Source organism: Dendrobates tinctorius, unplaced genomic scaffold (genome assembly GCF_039654945.1).
Source record: "Dendrobates tinctorius isolate UK_male_01 unplaced genomic scaffold, ASM3965494v1 ptg000138l, whole genome shotgun sequence".
Lineage (NCBI taxonomy): Eukaryota > Metazoa > Chordata > Amphibia > Anura > Dendrobatidae > Dendrobates > Dendrobates tinctorius.
This window is the reverse complement of record NW_027361806.1, coordinates 19757572-19780027: the sequence shown is the minus strand read 5'-3', so window position 1 is coordinate 19780027 and position 22456 is coordinate 19757572. Positions and strand designations below refer to the sequence as shown.

Below are 22456 nucleotides of genomic sequence, written 5' to 3'. Positions count from 1 at the left end.
TGTCAGGAACACCTCACTGCACCTGCTCACTGAGCCAGGGCGCGTGTCCTGAGTACAAAACTGTACACAAAGATACCTGTGGAATGGGGCAGCAGTGGTGATGATGCGTGCTCCAGGCTCACAGGACCTGAAGCACGTGACTGCTGGGGGCGTGGTCTAAACTCCAGAGAGCTAGGAGCTGAGGAAAACTCCGAGAAAGGTAACTACAGGACAATGTTACCAAGGGGCATAGACAGAGACAGAAACCAGATCAAGCCAGGGTCAAAGCACAAGATAGCACGACAGTAACAAAGGGTTAGACAGAATGGATAGTCAGGACGTAGCAATAGATCAGAAAACCAGAACGGGCAATAGACGGTACAATAGGGGCAAACTGTAACGGAGTAACGATAGCCAAGCCAGGAGGTCAGAACCAGAGAAGACAATGGTAGCAAAACGAGAGACGGAGTACAGAGTGAAGGGACAGACCGGGTCATACACGGGAAGCAAACAAGCAATGCAGAATACACGCACACCAGGGGTCAGAAACACCAGAGCAACAGTATAGCTGACAGAGAACCCTGGTAAAGAGTGAGTATAAATACCCCTCCCAGATCCAGAAAGAGGCCACGTACACTTAACCCTGTGAGTGCAGGGCAAGAACCCTGTTCAAACCATGACAGAGACACTGTTATATGAGCGCACGGATGTAGCTGATGACGTGATCGGAGGAGCCCCGTGCAGGAGGCAGTATGAGAGATGTATGGGGTTATCAGACACTATTATAGTAGTATTATCAAGTGTCCCTGTATGAGCGGCACTGTGTAGCAGACACTCTTGTATGGCTACTACTGTATGGCAGGCATCAAAATCTGAACATCACTACGGGCAACACTGGCGAGTCAATGTCCGAAGTTGAAGAAGGGATTGTTTTGATTTGATATCTTTTTGCCCCATTCTATAAACCTCGTATTCCCATATTTATGACATGGAGATGGCATTGAAGAGCCGGAGCCCTGATTTCTACTCAAAGATCGGTGCACAGACCTGACGGACCCCATTATATGGCGGCCATAACAGAAATGGTGAATATACACGACTATGATTCATGTGGTTGTGTAACATGTCTCAGTATGATGGGAATTTTAGATTATTATTATTTCATAGCTTGGTATATCATGCATCATATGTTATCATTTAATAGCTTAGTATAATGGGTATTCTATATTATTATAGTATGGTTATATTACATGGCTTGGATTAGTGTGCATTTTATATTATTACATTGTGTAGTTGTATTTTATATCTCCGTATAACATGCACTATATCATTATTATTACCTAGCTTGCTATAACTAGCATTACATATTATTATTATTATTATTATTATTATTATTATTATAGTATGGTTTGGCAAAGTATTTGATATTGTTACATTGTGTGGTTGTATTTTATATCTCAGTATATCATGTACTATATTTGTTATTATTTGTGTTATTTATATTTTTATTATTACATAGCTTGCTACAACCGGCATTTCATAATATAATTATTATTACTAGTATGGTTATATTACATGGTGTGACATAGTCTGCATTTTATATTATTACGTTGTGTAGTTGTATTTTACATCTCGGTATAATGTGTAATATTATAGATTATTATTATTATTATATTGAATAGATTCTTCGCATTTACAAGTTTTCATTATTTTCAGTTTTATTTTAATTAAATTGAATAATAGTAGAACGTGTTTTCTCAGTCCATAGACATCTGACAGAAGGAGCTTAATTCACTAGAACGGTCCTTGTGAATAGAGATTATGATCCTTTTATTAACTAATTAACCCTTTTTAAGTCAAGGTTACTGTATGTAGAGAAGCGAATGGACCTTTCATATTATCTGGCGGCTTATAGGGTGTTGGCAATTATACGGGGGTTCAATGGTATCAACTGGAGATGAGTCAATCAATTTGATGCAAAAAGAAAAAACTTTTATGACATTTTCAGGTCCTGGTGAATTCAAACAATTTTCAATTTTATTTGTGCAAATCGTAAAAAAAAAAATCCCTCCAACATTTTATACATTGCAGATAACTGAATCTGCCACAGAAGGCAGATATGACCTCCGGTGCAGCCACGCAGGCTTCACCATAATGCCTTGTCACTATCACATTACAAGGAACAGCGCTGCCAATCCGGAGGAGCTATCGGGGCCTGTATAAAAGCCAAGGCAGGGAATGCAGCAGCTGTTTTACAGTGATTTATGATAGTCAGCTTATGTCAGTGATCAACATTAGAGATTCTTAAAGAAAGCAATAAAACATTGGACAAATACTCCAGAAAGTAAAATGTTGTATAACTGCAGCAGTGAGGAAGATGAGTAGAGTAGTATGTGAATAATACAGAAATGAAATGTAATTGATAAGGAGATATAGATATAACTGAGGTGTGAGCGCCATTACTAGTATCCGTGTAATAGATCAGTGATCTGGTGTAGCTGCATCTCTCCTGCGACTTTACAATTACACATTTTATTTTCTTTAAACTTAATGCACTAGAAAGCAGCAGCCAGACACAAAAAAATATAAGCTTAATATCAGGCAGACCTTGTGTGCTTGGTTGTAACAAGTGACTGTACTGAGTGTTTTTTTTTTTTTGCATCTCTTGTGCAATCCTTTTTGTGAAGGATAGACATTTAGCTATGAATGATACAACTAGTCCTCCATGATGGGGGACTAGTTGTATACTAAATGGTTGAAGTGCCCTATTTCTTCTTTGAACTTTTTGTTGATATATTTAGCTATGAATATCTACCTCTTAAAGTGTGTGTGTCACAAACAATTTATTTTTATCGCAACTGCTTTATTAGTCATATTACGTGCATGCCACGCCAAGACAGTGCCTTGCTGCTGGTGGTGACTTTTGGGTTGTGTATTTACCCCACATTTCTTGTCACTTTAATTTTTGGAAGGGAGTTGAATTTTTGTTAAATAAGAAAAATATAGATTTTTAAATCTGCATGTCTGATTTTGCACAACTAGTCCAATTTGACAACCATATATGCTATAACTATACTGCGGCCTACTGGGGCACTTTTCTTGCTGTATTTGTACTTACCAAACTAGCATTTTTGTTACATCCTTTTTGGCAAGGGTTGAATAATTGGGGTTGAAAGATTGTCAAAAATTATTATAGTCTTCTACAAAATGCTTGGGAAAAAAAGAAAAAATAGTGATAGCGATGGAAGAGGTAAGGTAAACTAAAAAGAAAAACCGTGCCACGACTAAGAATTCGGATGCAAATGTACTACCACCATCACTGGCGCCACTAGTCCAGGCAGCAGAAGTACCAAATGCACGTCATAATTGGCCTTTTTTTTTGCCTCTGGCTAGTGTATTTTTGAGGTGAAAGTGGAAGGATTTATGGAATATATGGCACATCACTTGTCTCAGTCACAGCAAGATAATGTTACCTCTGACAGCAACACCATCAGTTCGAGTCATTGGTCGGCAGAAAACAGTCACAAATGATAAAAGGATAATTTTTGGACCATTTTTGAAATAATGAAAAAAACATAGTCTGTCAGAGCACTGTGTTATTAAATAGGCTGTTAATTACTACTTGATTATCAATATAATCAATATTACAGTATTTGGACATTTTTATCCTTCTTTACTACTTTGTCTATAGCAGGATGTCTGGCACAGTTGAGTGAGTCTCAGAAGTCAATTAGGGAATATTTGCACAATTCGGGGAGGGGGATGAATTTTGATTTGCATTGAATAAATTCTGTGCAAATCTAATCTGCTAAGAAAGTGTTAAATACAAAATACCACTCTCCTTGGACCTATCCCACCACTGCTGCCGATCCTCTGATCGGCTCTTCTTTGGTTTCCTTTTCCCTCCCGGTCTTTTGACAGGGACTGCTGCTGCCCATGTTCCATATAGTCATTAACGCCTTCATTTGGGCATTGCGCCCCCACAACTGCATCAACACAAGTCACTGGTGGCACCTGGTGGAATATCCGAAAGGTGGAGAGACCGAATAAGATCCAATAGTAATAGTGGTATAGGGAGGGTTGAGGAGAGGTAAATAAAACTTTGTTTTAACCCCTTTCAGGCCCTCAAAATTCAGCAAAATGGCAGCTGGACGGCCATTAGTTTCTTAGATTCGTGCAAATCGAAACCCCCAAAAATTCAGAATGATTAGATTCTGAATATTTTGGAAAACTCATACTGAATTTGATTGGTTTAGAATCTGTTTGCTCTTCTCTAGCGTCTGGTTTGGCTAATATCCTGAGAAAGATAGACTTTGACTTACAGGGTATCTACATGTCATGATGGCAGCTGTAATATCAGCACTTTTAATAGATGGCACTTTTCTTGGGTCCATCTGGAACAGGACTAATTTGCACAATTTATTGAATGTCAAAACAAATTAAGAATCTTTGTTTTCATCATCAAGACCCCCAAGCTAGTTGCAGCCAGTTGGGAGCACAATGTTCTTAACCCAGGACCTTGTGGTCACCAGAATTCCCATCATTAATGATCAGCTCCACAACCACAGAGATCAGAATTGTCTTTTCTCCCTTTTTTGGTACAACATTTCTATAAACCTCACATCATGTAGAATAAATGATTGACTTGACATTTAATTTTTTTTTTTGAATTCCTTCCCCAAAAGAAGAACTCGTGAAGATCTAAAGACCAAGCTTGTCCTATGTGGCCATGTTCTCGCTGAAATAAAAGATGACATTGGTGCCCCCCGAATCCATGGAACCATTAATGATGGGATTGCTGAGAAAGAGAGACACAATGTTCATCATTAATATTTTTCTCCATTCTGAAGAAATATCAACGCTCGGTGACTTTTCTTTGTCCCCATAATAGTATCCAACCGGCACCCAACTCTAGAAAGAAAAATATGACATTTCTGCCAATCAACTTTGTGGCTTTTTTTTACTTTTCTCAAAAAGAAAAAAAAAAAATATCAATCAAACACAGAAAAGTAAAAAGTCCAATCCAGGACTTTGTGAAAGTGATGTAAGTCAGGACACACATTATCCTTTACAACTTCAGATCCTTCTGAAAATAAGACGAGAGCTGCTCAACATTTTTGCTCTTTTTTTTTTTTTCCCCCAAAATATTGCGTCTTTTGTTGCTCTCCTCCCATATTTCTAATATTTTTTTTTTTGCCTTTTTTGTGTAACACCTGAATTATTATAACCTCATAGAGAGAAAACCATTTTTTTTTTCTAAAGACTTTTTGTACTTTTTTTTTTCTCTCCTTTTTTCGATACATGCCGGCAAGACTTTCAATTAAGAATGACCTTTAAGGCTTCTGCGTTTTGATTCTGGCGATGTTGAAGCTGATCTTAAATTAGTTTTTTTTTTTTTTTATCCGTACACTTTGTTCTTTTCCTTTTCAGTTATTAGTTTCATACAAGTTGTCGGTAACATCGCCCGTTAAGTGCAATGGGAAACATTGTATTAAACTGACGGGAAAAAAAAAATAACTTCCAAGAACTGTCTATTGTGTCACTCAGGAATATAACCAAACTTTACTTTTTCTTTTTCTTTTCATTTTGCACCTGACCTTTGTCTGCTGTTAAGAAATCGCTTAAGATTTGATTTTTTTTTTAATGCCGACATAAAATACACTAAAGAAAATGCAAAAAAAAAAGAAAGAAAAAAAAAGAAAGAAAGAAAAGAAAGATGGTATGCACATGAATAATAAGGATAGGAAGACTGTTTTGGAGAAGTGGCGGGGAAGCTGGGGGAAGGAGACTTCAATAGACGGCGAATTCGTCGGGATGTTGTATCAAGGACATTACGTTACACATTTTAATGAAGGAGTTGTGTGTTGTTCTTTTGGGTCTTTTGAGACATAATAAACACATTTTTGTTCTTCATCCTTTAGAGGTCATCGTCTATACGTCAAGATCTATTCCGCTTAGTCTTTTCAGATCTGGTTAAACATTCTGGGGAAATCCCAGGAGCCAAGAAGCCGCTGCGCCTACAAATTTGCCGATGGCGCCCAACATTTGTTCAATGAATGTTCTTATTATTTTTTCACTGATCCGAATCCAGTTTTATTTTTTGACTGAAGTTTTGTTTTTTTTTTTACGTTTTAGCTTCTGTACATGATTATGGAGGAACGTGCTCTGTACAGTCCCACTTAACCCCCTCCTGACACGTGAGGTACGAATAGATAAAGCAGGTATGCAGGTGACATCTGCTCTTATCAGCAGCGAACAGAGCTGGGCTCCAATTACTGCTGTCAAACCCCTAAAATGTTGCTATTATTCTCTGGGAGCAGCGTTTGAGGGGTTCTGGGCACCTATCGGCATTCCATGGCAGTCTGGGACCTGCTGAATGCCTCCATGGCTACCACTTTGGCCAAATGCTGGGCATCATTAGAGACCATGATCTTCCCTATATCCTACAACGCATAGTTGCTTGATGAAGGCAGCGTGCTGAAACGTGCGTTGGGGTGGGCGCCTATCCAGGAGGCCAGGAGCTTTTTACATTGAAAGTTATTATATAATCTTAAATCTATACCCTTTTCAAATTTCTAGAATATGTTAGCCCTGGTCTTTATGTAATACGCTGTTATTCTGACACCTAGTGGTGTCTTTTTATATTGCTCTGGTTTGGTTTATGCGTGGTATACCTTATTATGTTTGTTCACATTATGTCATATTGCACAGCAGTATGATTGTATTATTAATTTTTTTAAATTTCTTTTGCACTTTATAACATTGGTATTCCCCTTTTTTTCTGGATACTATTGCCCCTTTTTCTGCATATATGGATTTTTTAATTATGCATTGTCGTTTTTCTTCATTATTAATTTTCCTGTTCTACTAATAAAATTTATACTATAACTTTGGGACTCATGGTCGTTGTGTTTTCTTCTGTGGTGCTATTGGTAAATTTTGTGCGACTGTCCAGGTGATTTTTTAATTGTCCATGTAGTCAGCATGCACAATATACTATTTGCTTAGTGTTATATGTGATTATTTTTACCTATTATTATATATAATTACAGTGCTGACTACTTTTATTCTCTTTGGTGTTTTGTTGTATATAGTTTTATTGCAGTATATAGAACAAGTGATTCAGTCAATTGCAGGTTCAGGTTTCCTGAGGGGGGTAGAAAAAAGGAAAAAAAAACAAAAAAAAGTATTGGGAAAAAAAAAACATAAAAATGTAGATTACCCCTTTCATTAAAACTAAAGATATTAAAATTATTAATTAGTGGAGTCTAGAAAAACTTTCAAGAACCACATTTGTAATGTTACGTTTTTGAACATAGGTCCCATAATCCCAATTTTAGTGCGTCTATTTACTATCATAAAAGAATAAAAAGAACAAGACAAATTCCTAAAACTCTTCCCCTTCACTCCATAGATAAGACAGTCAGAACGCTTGCAGTTTTGAACTGTTCCAACATCATTTGACAAGAACAGAAAAACATGGCCAATTGGTCCCAAAAACTTCTCCACGCTTGTCTGTGGGTCGTATCTGCTGCCGTGGCTCATCTCCATATAAGAGAATGAGTTTGAGCTGCAGTACCACACACAACCTGTGAACAAGAGTGGCGCTGTTTTTTTATGCATTTGTGATCCTTTTCACGGCACTGCATCCAATTCATGAAATTCTTCACAATTTGAATGTTTACAATGTAACTTTTTCTTTTAACCTTTTGATGTCGGGCGATCTCACATTTGTCCTTGTCGAGTGTTTCTATTGTCTTGCGTAAATAGAATCTTGTTAGAAGAGGCGCAGACGTGTTCACCAGACAGAACTGAATCGTGAATGTTGCAAAACTTTTGATGCTTGATTTTACCAAGCCGTGTTATTTTCACAGTTGCGAGTTTATGCGCCGAGTCTTTCCCTTTGTATCTGCAGGTGCTTCTTCTCTTCCTCCCGCTCGTGGTTCCGTATCGGCGCGATGGATTTTGCTTGTTAACACAGAATAAACAGAGAGGCGGGTGGTAAACACAACAGTGCGCTCATCCAGAGGACGAGCTGGTTTTCTGCTATTTAATGGGACATGGATGAAAATATCTGAGAATCTGTCTCATCTTCCACAAAAATAAAAGTCAGAAACCCTGGGAGCTGCAGGGCGCCTGATTGTAAGGCTAAAGAGTCAATGTCTACCTTCCCACTGGTGTCGTGTGGGGTTTGGGGCCGCAGGAGTGGTTGCTCCAGGCTCCAAATTCTATGATGGCGTAAAGTTTACCCTTTCCCGCCCCCTCTGCCTCTCTACTTGTCAGCGCTGCAGGGGCCCAGTATATACCACAGGTTCTGATGCAGAGCGCAGTATGATGAACTTTGTCATCTTTGTCACTGCCTGTATTGAGCACAGCAGCCGATGACAAACTCATCTTGCCTGCTGCGCTCTGCATAGTCAGCAACTGAGGTTGTAAAGGCTGCACTGTGCTCTCCCACCACTCCCTGACCCTCCTCTCACTTGTATTTTTGTGAGGAGAGGCAGAGAACTACTGGGAAAGTTATCCCAAATTTTAAAAAGTGCACTCCGTTGAAAACCATGCTCTATATATAACTGTAAAAAAAAAAGAAGTTTTCACATGCCGTTACTAACCTTAACTAGAACTAAAGTTAAGACTAGTGTTAGGGTTAGGGATAGGGTTATCTTTAGGACCAGGGTTAGGATTAGGGATAGGGTTATCTTTAGGACCAGGGTTAGGAATAGGGATAGGGTTATCTTTAGGACAAGGGTTAGGGATAGAGTTATATTTAGTCCTAAAGATAAACCTAGTCTTAAAGACAACCCTAGCCCTATCACTAACCTTAGCCCTAAAGATAACCCTAGTCCTAATAGGTTAGGGGTAGGGTTATCTTTAGGACCAGTGATAGGGATATCTTTAGGACTAGAGTTAACTCTAATCCTAAAGATATCCTATCCTTATCCCCGGTCGTAAAGATATCTTTAAGACCAGGGTTAGGGTTAGGGATATTGTCATCTTTAGGGCAAGGGTTAGATATAAGGCTTTGAAATCAATGGATTTGTTCTAGAAACATGTATTTTTTCACTACTTTTCTTTCTATGGTTGTGGATCCTCCTGAATATTGTCCATGGTGCCAAATTTAAAAATTGAGTATATATGGATTTTTTTTTTTTTTTTTTTTTTTTCAGGTATTTTGAAATTGAAAAATTTTAGGGGCTAGAAGACCCCTTCAGCAATAATTCCCATCCCTTCTACAGATACATTCATACGGTGAAGAATTCTACCTTTGCGAGCGCTGAGCCACAACATTGTCTCCTGCGTTACAATGTCTCTTGCTTTCTTTCTTTCTTGCCTTGATTGTAAGAAAATGAGAACAATTGATAGATTTCGGTGGGCTCCGTTCTACATATTGTAAATTAAACTCTTCTTATTTGTGAATGATCATTCATTACGGGGAGAACAGACATGAATAATTCAATGCGGAGAATGATTTTCTCTCAATTTGCTTCAGTTTGTCTAAAGCTGCTGAATCTTCCGTGGTGGCTTTCATTCATTTCACTAAGATACCTCGGTGTTTGTGTTTTATTACCTTCTTCATGTTTATTTAAAATGGAAGCTTTGATTTTCCTGTAAAGTAATAAAAGTTCTATAATAAATCTGAGGCATGTGACGGTAATACAGAAAGCAATTATAAAAGAAATGATGGCTGCACTCGGCATTCACTCAAAGGAGGTGTCGAGGAAATGGAAACTCTACTTTCAGAGATGCCACTTCTCAGAAGAAGTTTGGGAATTGGCGACATAACAGGAGATGTCCACTTGGACAATCCCATTCTTTGAGAGGAGGAGGTGTCTGACGATAAGGTGACAACATGGGGTCGGATCCTCGGAATAAGTATTGAATTCTACCCCAGAGACTCCAATGGAGAAAGGATGCATTCCACAACTCGCATTGATCACATGTCTCTCATTGTAATGTAGGGACATACCGGAATCCCGGAGAAGATTTTCTTTTAAGGCCCTTGTCCTCATTAACTCAAGGTTTCCCCAAAAATATTAGAAATAGGATTATCTATTTTATGTTGCACTATATGATGTAGCACATTTTCCTAGCAGGAGTAGCATGGAGGACATTGGACAAGTACTACTGAGTAATGCAGCTGTGAATCTAGGTCTAGAATGAGGAAAACGCTTAAAGGGAACCTGTCAGCTTGGAAATGCAGTACAATCTGCTGGAAGCATGTTCTAGAGCTGGGGAAACTGAAATGATTGATATATAGTATTGTGGGACATTATACAACAGTACTGAGAAGTCTAGCTGTGAACGCAGCTCTGGGGTAGGATAAACAATGTCTGTAAAGCAGAAGCAGCATGGAGGACATTAAACAATGTTAATGAGTGAAACAGTTGTTTATTAAGTTCTGGTCTGAGATAAACGACTAGAAAAAAGCAGATACGACACAGAGGACAATATACAGCAGAACTGAGCAGTGTAGCTGTGCATCCAACACTGAGAAGACGTAATACACTTAATAGAAAGCAGTGCCATCTGTGTAAGGGTGTGCCTATTTCTCTTATTTTACCCCTCTTTCCCACCATCACCACTTTGTTCACATTACCTCAGTTGGCAGATGTAATCGGATTCCTCTGTAAAGCTCGCTGTCCGTTGTTTCTTCAATAACCAATGTGAAAATAATGTGCAGGATAAAAGTGTTCACAAAATTGAATAAAAATGTAATTTATTTCTTCAATGCAACTTGAAATATTAAGACAAACAGACACAAAACTGGCGAGAGAGAAATGAAGGAAGCACATGGGGTACGGGCCCAAACACAAAAACCTCACACAAGAGCGTAAGAATAGTCAACAAACTGTGGAAAGCAAAGTGACAGTGAAACGTAAATGTGAAAGAATAACCTAGTAATGGATCACCTAATGTCCTAAAGGTAAATGCCAGGCAGACGGGAAAGCCATAACCGCATGATACAATAAAGAGCCCCAGAGACAGGAGGAGGAACGGGGCTCATAAGTGGATAAATAAGCAGATCTCTGGATATTCATAATGGAATATTGAGTTATGCAAACTTTGTACACCCGCCAGCGAACGTCTCATAATGTGGCTTTTATTTCTCTCGATTCTTAGATCTTCTCATCGGACACTTTGTGACCAAGTTTATAACTCGGCAGATTCTTCTCGGTGCTTTGGACAATTTAATTAATATAATCTCTTTTCTCATATTTCCAGGTGCTTCTTGGAAGATGGTGCTTCAAAAGGGGCCTGGTTGAATCGCTCCAGTATTATTTTTGCTGGAAATGACAAATGGTCTGTGGATCCCAGAGTTTCTATAGCAACAGCAAATAAAAAGGAGTATAGCCTGCGGATACAAAAGGTGGATATATTTGATGACGGCCCGTATACCTGCTCGGTACAGACTGAACACAGCCCTAGGACAATGCAAGTTCATCTCACTGTGCAAGGTACGGAATAGATGCATTGTATAACAGTGGAGCACTGCGTGCTGACAGATCCTCTATATACAGTACTGCACCGGACACATCCTCTATATACACCACACAGGACACATCCTCTATATACTACACCACACAGGACACACCCTCTATATACAGTACTGCACCGGACACATCCTCTATATACACCACACAGGACACATCCTCTATATACTACACCACACAGGACACATCCTCTATATACTACACCACACAGGACACATCCTCTATATACAGTACTGCACTGGACACATCCTCTATATACACCACACAGGACACATCCTCTATATACAGTACTGCACTGGACACATCCTCTATATACACCACACAGGACACATCCTCTATATACAGTACTGCACTGGACACATCCTCTATATACACCACACAGGACACATCCTATATATACAGTACTGCACCGGACACATCCTCTATATACAGTACTGCACCGGACACATCCTCTATATACACCACACAGGACACATCCTCTATATACTACACTACACAGGACACATCCTCTATATACAGTACTGCACTGGACACATCCTCTATATACACCACACAGGACACATCCTCTATATACAGAACTGCACCGGACACATCCTCTATATACACCACACAGGACACATCCTCTATATACAGTACTGCACCGGACACATCCTCTATATACAGTACTGCACCGGACACATCCTCTATATACACCACACAGGACACATCCTCTATATACTACACCACACAGGACACATCCTCTATATACAGTACTGCACTGGACACATCCTCTATATACACCACACAGGACACATCCTCTATATACAGTACTGCACCGGACACATCCTCTATATACAGTACTGCACCGGACACATCCTCTATATACACCACACAGGACACATCCTCTATATACTACACCACACAGGACACATCCTCTATATACAGTACTGCACTGGACACATCCTCTATATACACCACACAGGACACATCCTCTATATACTACACCACACAGGACACATCCTCTATATACTACACCACACGGGACACATCCTCTATATACTACACCCCACGGGACACATCCTCTATATACTACACCACACGGGACACACCCTCTATATACAACACCACACGGGACACATCCCCTATATACTACACCCCACGGGACACATCCTCTATATACTGCACCACACGGGACACATCCTCTATATACAACACCACACAGGACACATCCCCTATATACTACACCACACAGGACACATCCTCTATATACTACACCACACAGGACACATCCCCTATATACTACACCACACAGGACACATCCTCTATATACTACACCACACAGGACACATCCTCTATATACTACACCACACAGGACACATCCTCTATATAATACACCACACAGGACACATCCTCTATATACTACACCACATGTGACACATCCTCTATATACAACACCACACAGGACACATCCCCTATATACTACACCACACAGGACACATCCTCTATATACTACACCACACAGGACACATCCTCTATATACTACACCACACAGGACACATCCTCTATATACTACACCACACGGGACAAATCCTCTATATACTACACCACACAGGACACATCCCCTATATACTACACCACACAGGACACATCCTCTATATACTACACCACACAGGACACATCCCCTATATACTACACCACACAGGACACATCCTCTATATACTACACCACACAGGACACATCCCCTATATACCACACCACACAGGACACATCCTCTATATACTACACCACACAGGACACATCCTCTATATACTACACCACACAGGACACATCCTCTATATACTACACCACACAGGACACATCCTCTATATACTACACCACACGGGACACCTCCTCTATATACTACACCACACGGGACACCTCCTCTATATACTACACCACACGGGACACCTCCTCTATATAATACACCGCACGGGACACATCCTCTATATACTACACCACACGGGACACACCCTCTATATAGTACACTGCTCCTTTTATTTCAGAGGCTAGTTCCCAGGTTCTGTCTTGCTTCTGTCTGTTCTGCAGTCTCTTGGAGCAGAGACATTTAATGATTGATTTCACCTTTAGTTCCGACATATTTAGAGGAGTATTGTAAACTTTAGAAGTTATTTATCGGTGGAAATTTTCTAATTCGGTGATAGAATCAAAACTTCATCCATGGGAAATGCTGGTTACTACTTAGAGCTGCCATTTTCTAGTAGGTTGTGTTGTAAATCCATGTCCCGCTGTGTCCCAGGACGCCGTACGCCATTACACACAGTATTTAATTCTAGGCAGCAGTTAATTTGAGAGTGAAAAACACAAACTTTTAGGGATCGCTTTGATGATAAATTCTTATTGGAAGCGGTTTAAAAGGAGAATGATTACAAACTTTCCGGCTTTTGAACTGTAAGACTTTAGGTTTTGACGCCTCTATAGTTAGATAGAATTTTTTTACATATTGCTTACGATCAGCAGGCAGATAGGTTTATTAGGATTTTTTAAATATATAATAAGCATTAAAAAATCTTCAGTTCTTACTGAGAGTTTATTGATTGTAAATAACGTGACACTTTTTAGCAGTTTTCTGCATATTGTGGTTTACCGACCCTTTCTTGTTTTTAGCCTTTTTTTTTTAATGAAACGCTCAATTGATCCTTTTTTTTAGCTTTATTAAACGTAAAGTCAACAAAATAAAAATGTGTAAAAATTCACATTAAAAAAGTTTCTTGGCTTCTATTTTTTATGTTTTAGCTTATATATTTCATAATATGTCCCTGACCAAATGGTTAAAGAGTACACCCTTTGAAACGTAAGATTTTAATTAATATCTCACTGAACATGAGATCAATTTTCAAAATGTTGAAAAGACTGAGTTTCATAGAACACTTTTTTAACCCAAAACATCAAGAATCACCTCATTTAGAGCCTTGATGCTGGATGGAGAGTGATGACAACTTGTCTCTTCAGATCTCCCCATAGGTGCCCGGTTGTCAGATCAGGAGACTGTTAAATATTCTTATTTTGTATATTTATTTATTCAGGATTTCTTACCAGATGCAAGATCCAAGGAAAATGTCACGATAATGCTTATAAAAAAAAATGTGGTGATTTATTGGATTATCCACCGGTATGAGCCCATCTCAGCTGTTGCAAGTAGACCCTTCTAATGAATGAAGTGAGTGAAGAGCCCCCCCATGTGTCTCATGGTTTATATATGTCTCACACAGCACCTGTTTGATATATGGCGCTAACCCCCAACACCAGCAGCTCATGTGCCCCCCGAAACCAGGGGCTCATGTAGCCCCCTGACACCAGTGGATCATAGAAATCATGGGGCCCCATTGCAGAAGTTCTATTTGTCTCCCCCCTAAAAAAAAAAAGTGCTGTGGTCATAGAAGAGCATGTCTTACAACTCAGTTCACCGGGAGACTTTTTCTCACTGTGCTAGCGGTGATCTCACCGAGGTCACCGCAGTTCATTTGCAGGCTGGGAACGCAGCTTCAGTGACCTACGATAACCTCGATGATGTCACCGCTGGTCACTGATGCTGCACTTGCAGCAGTTCATTCAGCAGTGGTTCTCAGCCTGGATGGTTGCATCTTGGCGCCGTCCAGGTTGCAAACTGCTTATCCCCAGACATGGATTACAGTGTGGGCTTCAGTGGAATTCGGCATTAGGTGAGTATTTTTGTTGTTTATTATATGTTTTTTTTTTACAGGAGATGAGGGCTTAAGTGGAATAGACGTTAGGTGAGTATAACGGTGTTTATTTTTAAATAAAAAATAGTGTGTTTTTTTTATTTCAAATCAAGGACTTTATTCTGGCTTTGTGTTTATTTACTGTCTGACTATGGGGTTAGTAATGGGTAGGATTTCTTATAGACGCCTCTCCATTAGTGATCCGTGGGCTTGATGTCACCAGACAGTACAGAAGTGACATCAAGCCCACAAATATGAACCCCCCCCCTTGCCACCGCTACAGGGCAAGTGGGAAGAGCCGGGCAAAGTGCCAGAATTAGTGCATCTAATAGATATGCCTTTTCTGGGCGGCTGCTATTTTTAGGTTAGGGGGGCCATTGTCCATGGCTTCTTGCCAGCCCCCAGCTGTATGCTTTAGCTTGGCTTTTTGGCAAAAATGAGGGGGACCCCATGCCATTTTTTAAAATTATTTAAATAATTAAAAATACAGTGTGGGGAGTCCGGACCCCTCTATTCTTGATAACCAGCCTTGCTAACGCTGACAGCTGAGGGTCGGCCTCCAGTTGTGAGTTTTGCCTGGCTGATAATCAAAAATACAGGGGAAACCTGGATGGATTTTTTTAAATTATTTGTTTAGAGTGCAAGCGCCGGCTGATGAATACTGATAGGAGCAGTAGTCCCATCAGCCGACGCCAGTGACTGGAGGTAAACCTTTTACCTCCGATCATGAGTGCGTCTGAGAGTGTGGGAATCGCTGCACTCTGACCAGTGGTAATGATTTTACCGCCTATCAGGCAGTATTTGCCGCACTTTCATGCACGAGAAACACTTGGTTTTCTGGGGGCGAACAGTAACACGGACTTCATAATACTACTGTATCTTATGCACGACCTATTGTCCTCCATACTATATAATGCACTCCCTATGGTCCTCCATACTATATAATGCACTCCCTATGGTCCTCCATACTATATAATGCACTCCCTATGGTCCTCCATACTATATAATGCACTCCCTATGGTCCTCCATACTATATAATACACTCCCTATGGTCCTCCATACTATATAATGCACTCCCTATGGTCCTCCATACTATATAATGCACTCCCTATGGTCCTCCATACTATATAATGCACTCCCTATGGTCCTCCATACTATATAATGCACTCCCTATGGTCCTCCATACTATATAATGCACTCCCTATGGTCCTCCATACTATATAATGCACTCCCTATGGTCCTCCATACTATATAATACACTCCCTATGGTCCTCCATACTATATAATGCACTCCCTATGGTCCTCCATACTATATAATGCAACCACCATGGTCCTCCTTACAATATAATTATCTCCCCATTGTCCTCCATACTATATTATGGCCACTAGTCAATGATTTAAAATAAATAAATAAAAAATAAGTAAAATACAATGTGCACCCCCGTTTGTTCGACCCGATGCTCCGGTGTCCTGTGGTGTGAAACGGCACACATCTCTGTACACTGGGTTGTCAGAATGATAGGGGTGGAAGCGTTTGCTGATGCTCCCTCCTCCATCATCATTGCTCATGCTGACGGCCGGAGTGGAGGCCTGATGCGAGTGCTGACAGGTGGAGGGGAGGCCCGTTGCAGGCACTAACACTGGGCCCCCGGCTCATGGGCCCCATAGTAGTCGTGTGGCCTCTTGCCACTGGGGGTACGCCACTGCATGAAGGCGTAGTGTGTTGCTAACAGTAATGTTTGAGACTGTGGTCCCAGCTCTCTTCAGGTCATGGACCAGGTCCTCCCGTGTAGCTCTGGGCTGATTCCTGACCTTTCTCAGAATCATCCTCACTCTATAAGGCGAGATCCTGCATGGAGCCCCAGACCGAGGAAGATTGACAGTCATCATGTGTTTCTTCCATTTTCTGATAATTGTACCAACAGTTGTCACCTTCTCACCAAGCTGCTTGCCTATTGTCCTGTAGCCCATACCAGCCTTGTGCAGGTCTACAGTTTTGTCCCAGGTGTCCTTAGGCAGCTCTTTGATCTTGGCCATGGTGGAGAGGTTGGAGTGTGACTGACTGTGTGGACAGGTGTCTTTTATACAGGTAATGAGGTCAAACAGGAGCAATTAATACAGGTAATCAGTGCAGAGTAGGAGGCTTCTTAAAGAAAAACTAGCAGGTCTGTGAGAGCAGAATTCTTGCTGGTTGGTCGGTGATCAAATACTTATTTCATGCAATAAAATGCAAATTAATTTATTTATAAATCATACAATGTGATTTTTCTGGATTTTTATTTTTAGATTCTGTCTCTCACAGTTGAACTGCACCTACAATAAAAATTACAGACCTCTCCATTCTTTGTAGGTGGGGAAACTTGCAAAATCAGCAGAGTATCAAATAGTTATTTTCCCCACTGGAGAAAGCAAAAAAACCCTCGATCCCGTGAGAGATCATCAGTGCTCTACATGGCTTATGAATGCTGGGGGTGTCCTGGTTTAGTTTCCTTATTGGGGTCCATAAACCGCAAACTTCAACTAGTAGATGAGTGTCGTCTCCTAGCTGTTGCATTGTATCAACTCTGTGGAACCACGCCGGGCTCGCTGAAGGTATCCCAGCTGACTCCTGTGTCTAGTTCTGTATATGATTAGTATATAGATTTGGTTGTTACACTTAGTATCGTTATTTTAGGAATCTATCAGAGATGAGGATGATTCTTCTTGCGCTCAGGGAGCGGCTGGCATCCAACCCCTTGGCTCATCGCGCCAGTCAGGGACCTCTGGCATGGAAGCGCGGTGAAGGTTTCCTCTCCGGCTGAACCTCGGTGGTTCTTCTAATGAGATTGTCCGGACTCGGATGTATAATGAATAATCCGCCGTCATGTTCCATATATGAGAGGAGCTGATTCCAATAGGAAATGAGATTAGTGCGTCTAATATTGTGCTGCGCTCTCAACAAAACATGATGTCACCCTCATCCCAAATCAGCTTTATTGGATCCCACCGACTGATATTTCAAGAGCTGGAAATGCAGAATTTACTTAAAAGGCGCAACTCATGTTTGTCTGTTTTTAAAGCTATGGAAACCTTCAAGGTCAAATTTGTTTCTCCTTATTTAATTATTTTGTGCTAAACAAAAAATTTGCAATTTTGTTTCATTACAAATATTACATTGTTTGGCTTTTACAGGCTTTTTGGTATTCCTGCTCATTGCTGGTTGTAGAATGAGTTAACTGAGAGTCCATCAGTGAACTGTAAATAATCTTTCACAGATGATTTATAACCACGGACCACATCAAAGGTGAGGTGAACTTAGATGTGGTCATAAATCGGCTGCAGTAATAGAATAGTGATAAACTCTCCGTCAGAAGGAGCTCACTGACGGATTCTTAGTTAACTCATTATTGTAGATAAATGTATTCCTAGATATGAGACAGATAAATAGGAATGTAGATGTATTTTCGGTTCCTGGTATATAAGACTCTGTAGTTCGCCTCCTCGTGTGACGATATTTAATTAGTGGCAGCGTGGATGAGCAGGTGTGACACGTAATGTGTGATCACGCTATGGATGAGCACGGAGAGCGATGAGTAATGCCGCTCATGCTGTTTGCAGTCTGCGTCTCCTTCTCTGGAGACTTGCAGGACTTCTGATGATCGGGAGGTGAATCCGGTCACCACTGAGTCACAGCGATGACGTCAATGGGAGAAACTTCTCTGCTTGTTCCTGCTGATGCTAAAGTTAGATTCCTTGCATTGCACATGTTACCGATCAATTCTTCACGCCGCTTTATGTACCCATGTGTGTACTCCAGTCACACCCAAAGCTGAGTAGTTAGCAGGCACTCAGCACAACCAGCAGTGGGTGATGAGATGTGGTGCCGTGCGCCTATTATACTTTTCCTCTGATTGTTCCTCACCTGATTTCGGCTTCCAAATACTGATCTGAAATACTGACCAAATACTGACCGTGTGAACATGGCCTTCGTGCCAGAATGTGTTGCGCCAGTGAGCCAGAGATTATATGCGCTTAGTTATCGGCTTAGTGTCCTGTGTCATCAAAATGACAAATTCCAGATAACAATGAGCAGAATTTTGAATGCAGCTCTGTAAGTAACGGTTCAAGGCTAGTGATACACAAAACCACCATGTATATGCTAGCATGTATATAATATGTAAGGTGAATTAAGTTTGCTAAAACTTTTTTTTTTTGGGTGGGTGAGTTGGAGCACTTTTGACCCTTTCCTAAACATTGAATTCTCACATATTTTTAAGAACTTCCCCAACGGCTGCACTTGTTTTTTTGTAATTGAACCTAAAAGTGACCTGTTCCATTATCAGAAGTGACCTGTTCCATTAACCATCTGCTGATCGCAGCGGAGCTGGATTCTGTAACCACGACTGATCCGGCGATATTACTGGGGGACGTTACAGCTCCAGAGTTTCCGGGGCTCCCCAGTAGAGCGGGGTACAGTGAGGGAACCCTGCTGTAAAATAAGAAAAGTGAAGTCTGCCATTCTTGAGTGAATTAAAAATATAGCAACTGTGTTTTTCACAGGATAAAATCCATAACAAAGAAAAACCAGGAATCGTTCTTACGCGTTTCGGCACCCTCCTGTATAATAACGGCCATGTGGGATAAATATAGAGTGATCTAAACAAGACATAATTTCAAGCTCCTCGGACTGAAGAACCAATCAGTAGCAGAGCCCCCCCCATGTCCAATATTCCAATCTTGTTGCATTCATATGTGATGGGGGGATTATTGGGTTCTAGGGGTTGGGGTGGCTTCAGTTGCAGCAGCCTCTATGGTTTCTTACTCACTTTCCTGGGAGGATGGTCTCGGAAAAAGAGTAGACCTCTGGGCAAATCTCATCCATAAATCGTCCTTTTCCAGAATTTTTTATGCGCCTCATTGTCTCGAGTAAACGGGGACTGGGTTGGGGCCTTGGAATGAGGTGTGAATTGGGTGTATAAAAGATGCAACCTGACTGTGCACCTTCCAAAAAGAGATGGCTAAATCGAAACAAATCAATATGCTTTTAGTTTCATGAAAATCAAAAAATTCACCCGAAATTAGTGGCTGCCGTTTCACTGGATTCATTTTAGGAAGACGCAATAAAAAATATTATTATGTGGCGACATATGACATTACGAGTCAGTAAAAGGCCCTGAAGAGTGATCAGATGTGGAGGGAGCCTTTGTGGCGGGACAGTTGATGACTGGGAAGAAGAGGGTTACATTTTTGAACCCTATTAAGTTCTGGGGTCTGGAGAGACCTCAGTTCACAAGAAACATTTTTAAGGAGGACCTGTCGCCAAGTCAAAAATGGTCGGCTTTTGCCGTAACTTTATTCCTGCTGCTCCCCTGAGTGTTGTGGTTTTCGTTTTCTTTAAATCCGCCATACAGTTCCAGAGATATGAACCTTTTTTACTTAGTGCTCTTTATTATTGTCTTTAGACAGGTGGAGTGGCCAACAGAGCAGCCTAAAGACACTCCCCCGAGGAATCCTGCAAGCCACGCCCCCACGGGGGAGACAATAACAATTATCAGAAAATAAGTCCCATATCTTTTGAACCGTATGATGGATTTAAAGAAAAAAAAAAGTGAAATACTCAAGGGGACAGCGAGAATAAAATAAGATAAAAAATAGCCCCTTTTTAATTGAAGACGGATTCGCCTTAAAGATAAAAATTCAATTTGTGTCAAATAAATGTGAAATAAATGAATCTACCAAATTCAAACTTCTGTGGATTCTCTCATCTCTGATCCCAACCTTGTAAAGTTGCCAAGTATGGATTATGGCAGGTTAAACATTGGCCAAAGCCATATATCCCAGCCCATAACCGCGTCAGCGGGATAACTATAGGGAACACAACTGTATACAGATTTACATCTGATATTCCACTTTCCAGGAGGATTAGGAAACATTTAGAGACAATATCCTCCCGACATCATACGCTCGGTTAATACTGTACGCGTTGGGCGTTCTACATGCCCCCACTATGATTTGTGAATATTGCAGCTTTTCCTCGGCTCGCGGCCGTTCATTTCTCCCCTGTTTGGCTTTACAAGTTTAGAATGTGGAACTAATAAGATAATTCTCCAACAACTTCACTTGAAATGAAGAATGAGATTTGCTGGGGACACAGACGGATACTTAGTAGATAAAAGTGACAATGCTCCGCTTCCCGGGACACAGATGCTTGAACAGGGCGCCTATACTTTCCGCCCTGAGACATGTTATCACTCTGTCCAAGCAATAAGAATGAAAGCCGATAATATGCGCCGCGCAGGACACGAATTTACCTAATATCCATCCGTGGAGAAGGGAGGATGTTTCCACGGCAGGATGGGATTGTGTCATTGTATCACCAGGAGGAAATTATTAAATAACGAGTAAAATGCCATAATATTGATACTTAGTTATGTCCCTACAGGAAAAGCTGGGAGATAATCCTGGGGATGAGATGCCGGGGGGGCTGGCCACCGGTTTTGACTACTGATGGTGCTTTTGGTCACAATGTCCATCTGGCTAGCCAATCAGGAGAGATGGTCAGTGGATCGACAGCATCCAATTTGATCTCCCATTACCCCTGTGATAGTGTGATATGCTATGTGGGGTTCCCTGAAAAATGCCCACATGGAAAATTGCCAATTGCAGCATCACAAAGTTTAAGATCTATGATTTTTGATGTGCAAGGTGAGAATGTTCACATGATATGTGATTAAGGGTAGTTCAACATTTGCGTTTAAGGCCGCAGCGTCGGGCTGCGCACAGCCGCTGCTAAGCCCTGCCCCCTGCCGTGCCTCCTCCGGTAGCTCCGCCTACGGTCGCATGACGCTGCATGCGTCCTGCGTCCCCTATCATTAGCACTGGGGACGCAGGCCGTGCGCAGGTATGTGTTTGGCGTCGCATGCGTCCTTTTGACGCTGCGCCGAGCGCACAAATTGCTACAGGTTGCGTTTGGCGCAGGTTGGCGCAGCGTCAAAAGGACGCATGCGCCGCCAAACGCATACCTGCGCACGGCCTGCGTCCCCAGTGCTAAAGATAGGGGACGCATGCAGCGTCATGCGACCGTAGGCAGAGCTACCAGCGGAGGCGCAACAGGGGGCGGGGCTTAGCGGCGGCCGTGCGCAGTCCGCAGCTGCAAATGCAAATGTGAAACTACCCTAACTTGTAAGTTACAATTGATCTAGTGCAAAACTGCAAAAATGAAGATCTGTGTTTGTAGCAGTCTGCCATTATCAGCAATAGATATAGTCTGCTCTCATCTCTCACCGA

At 41.1% G+C, this 22456-nt stretch overlaps 1 protein-coding gene across 2 annotated transcripts in view; it reads left to right on the top strand.

Moving 5' to 3' along the window:
• NEGR1 (neuronal growth regulator 1) overlaps positions 1 to 22456 on the top strand; it is a 628361-nt gene that overhangs the window by 271221 nt on the left and 334684 nt on the right. For both annotated transcript variants that reach the window (XM_073544786.1, XM_073544785.1), the window contains exon 2: positions 11203 to 11435. In XM_073544786.1, coding sequence (XP_073400887.1) covers positions 11203 to 11435 — 233 coding nt within the window. The remainder of the gene's footprint in view (positions 1 to 11202; positions 11436 to 22456) is intronic.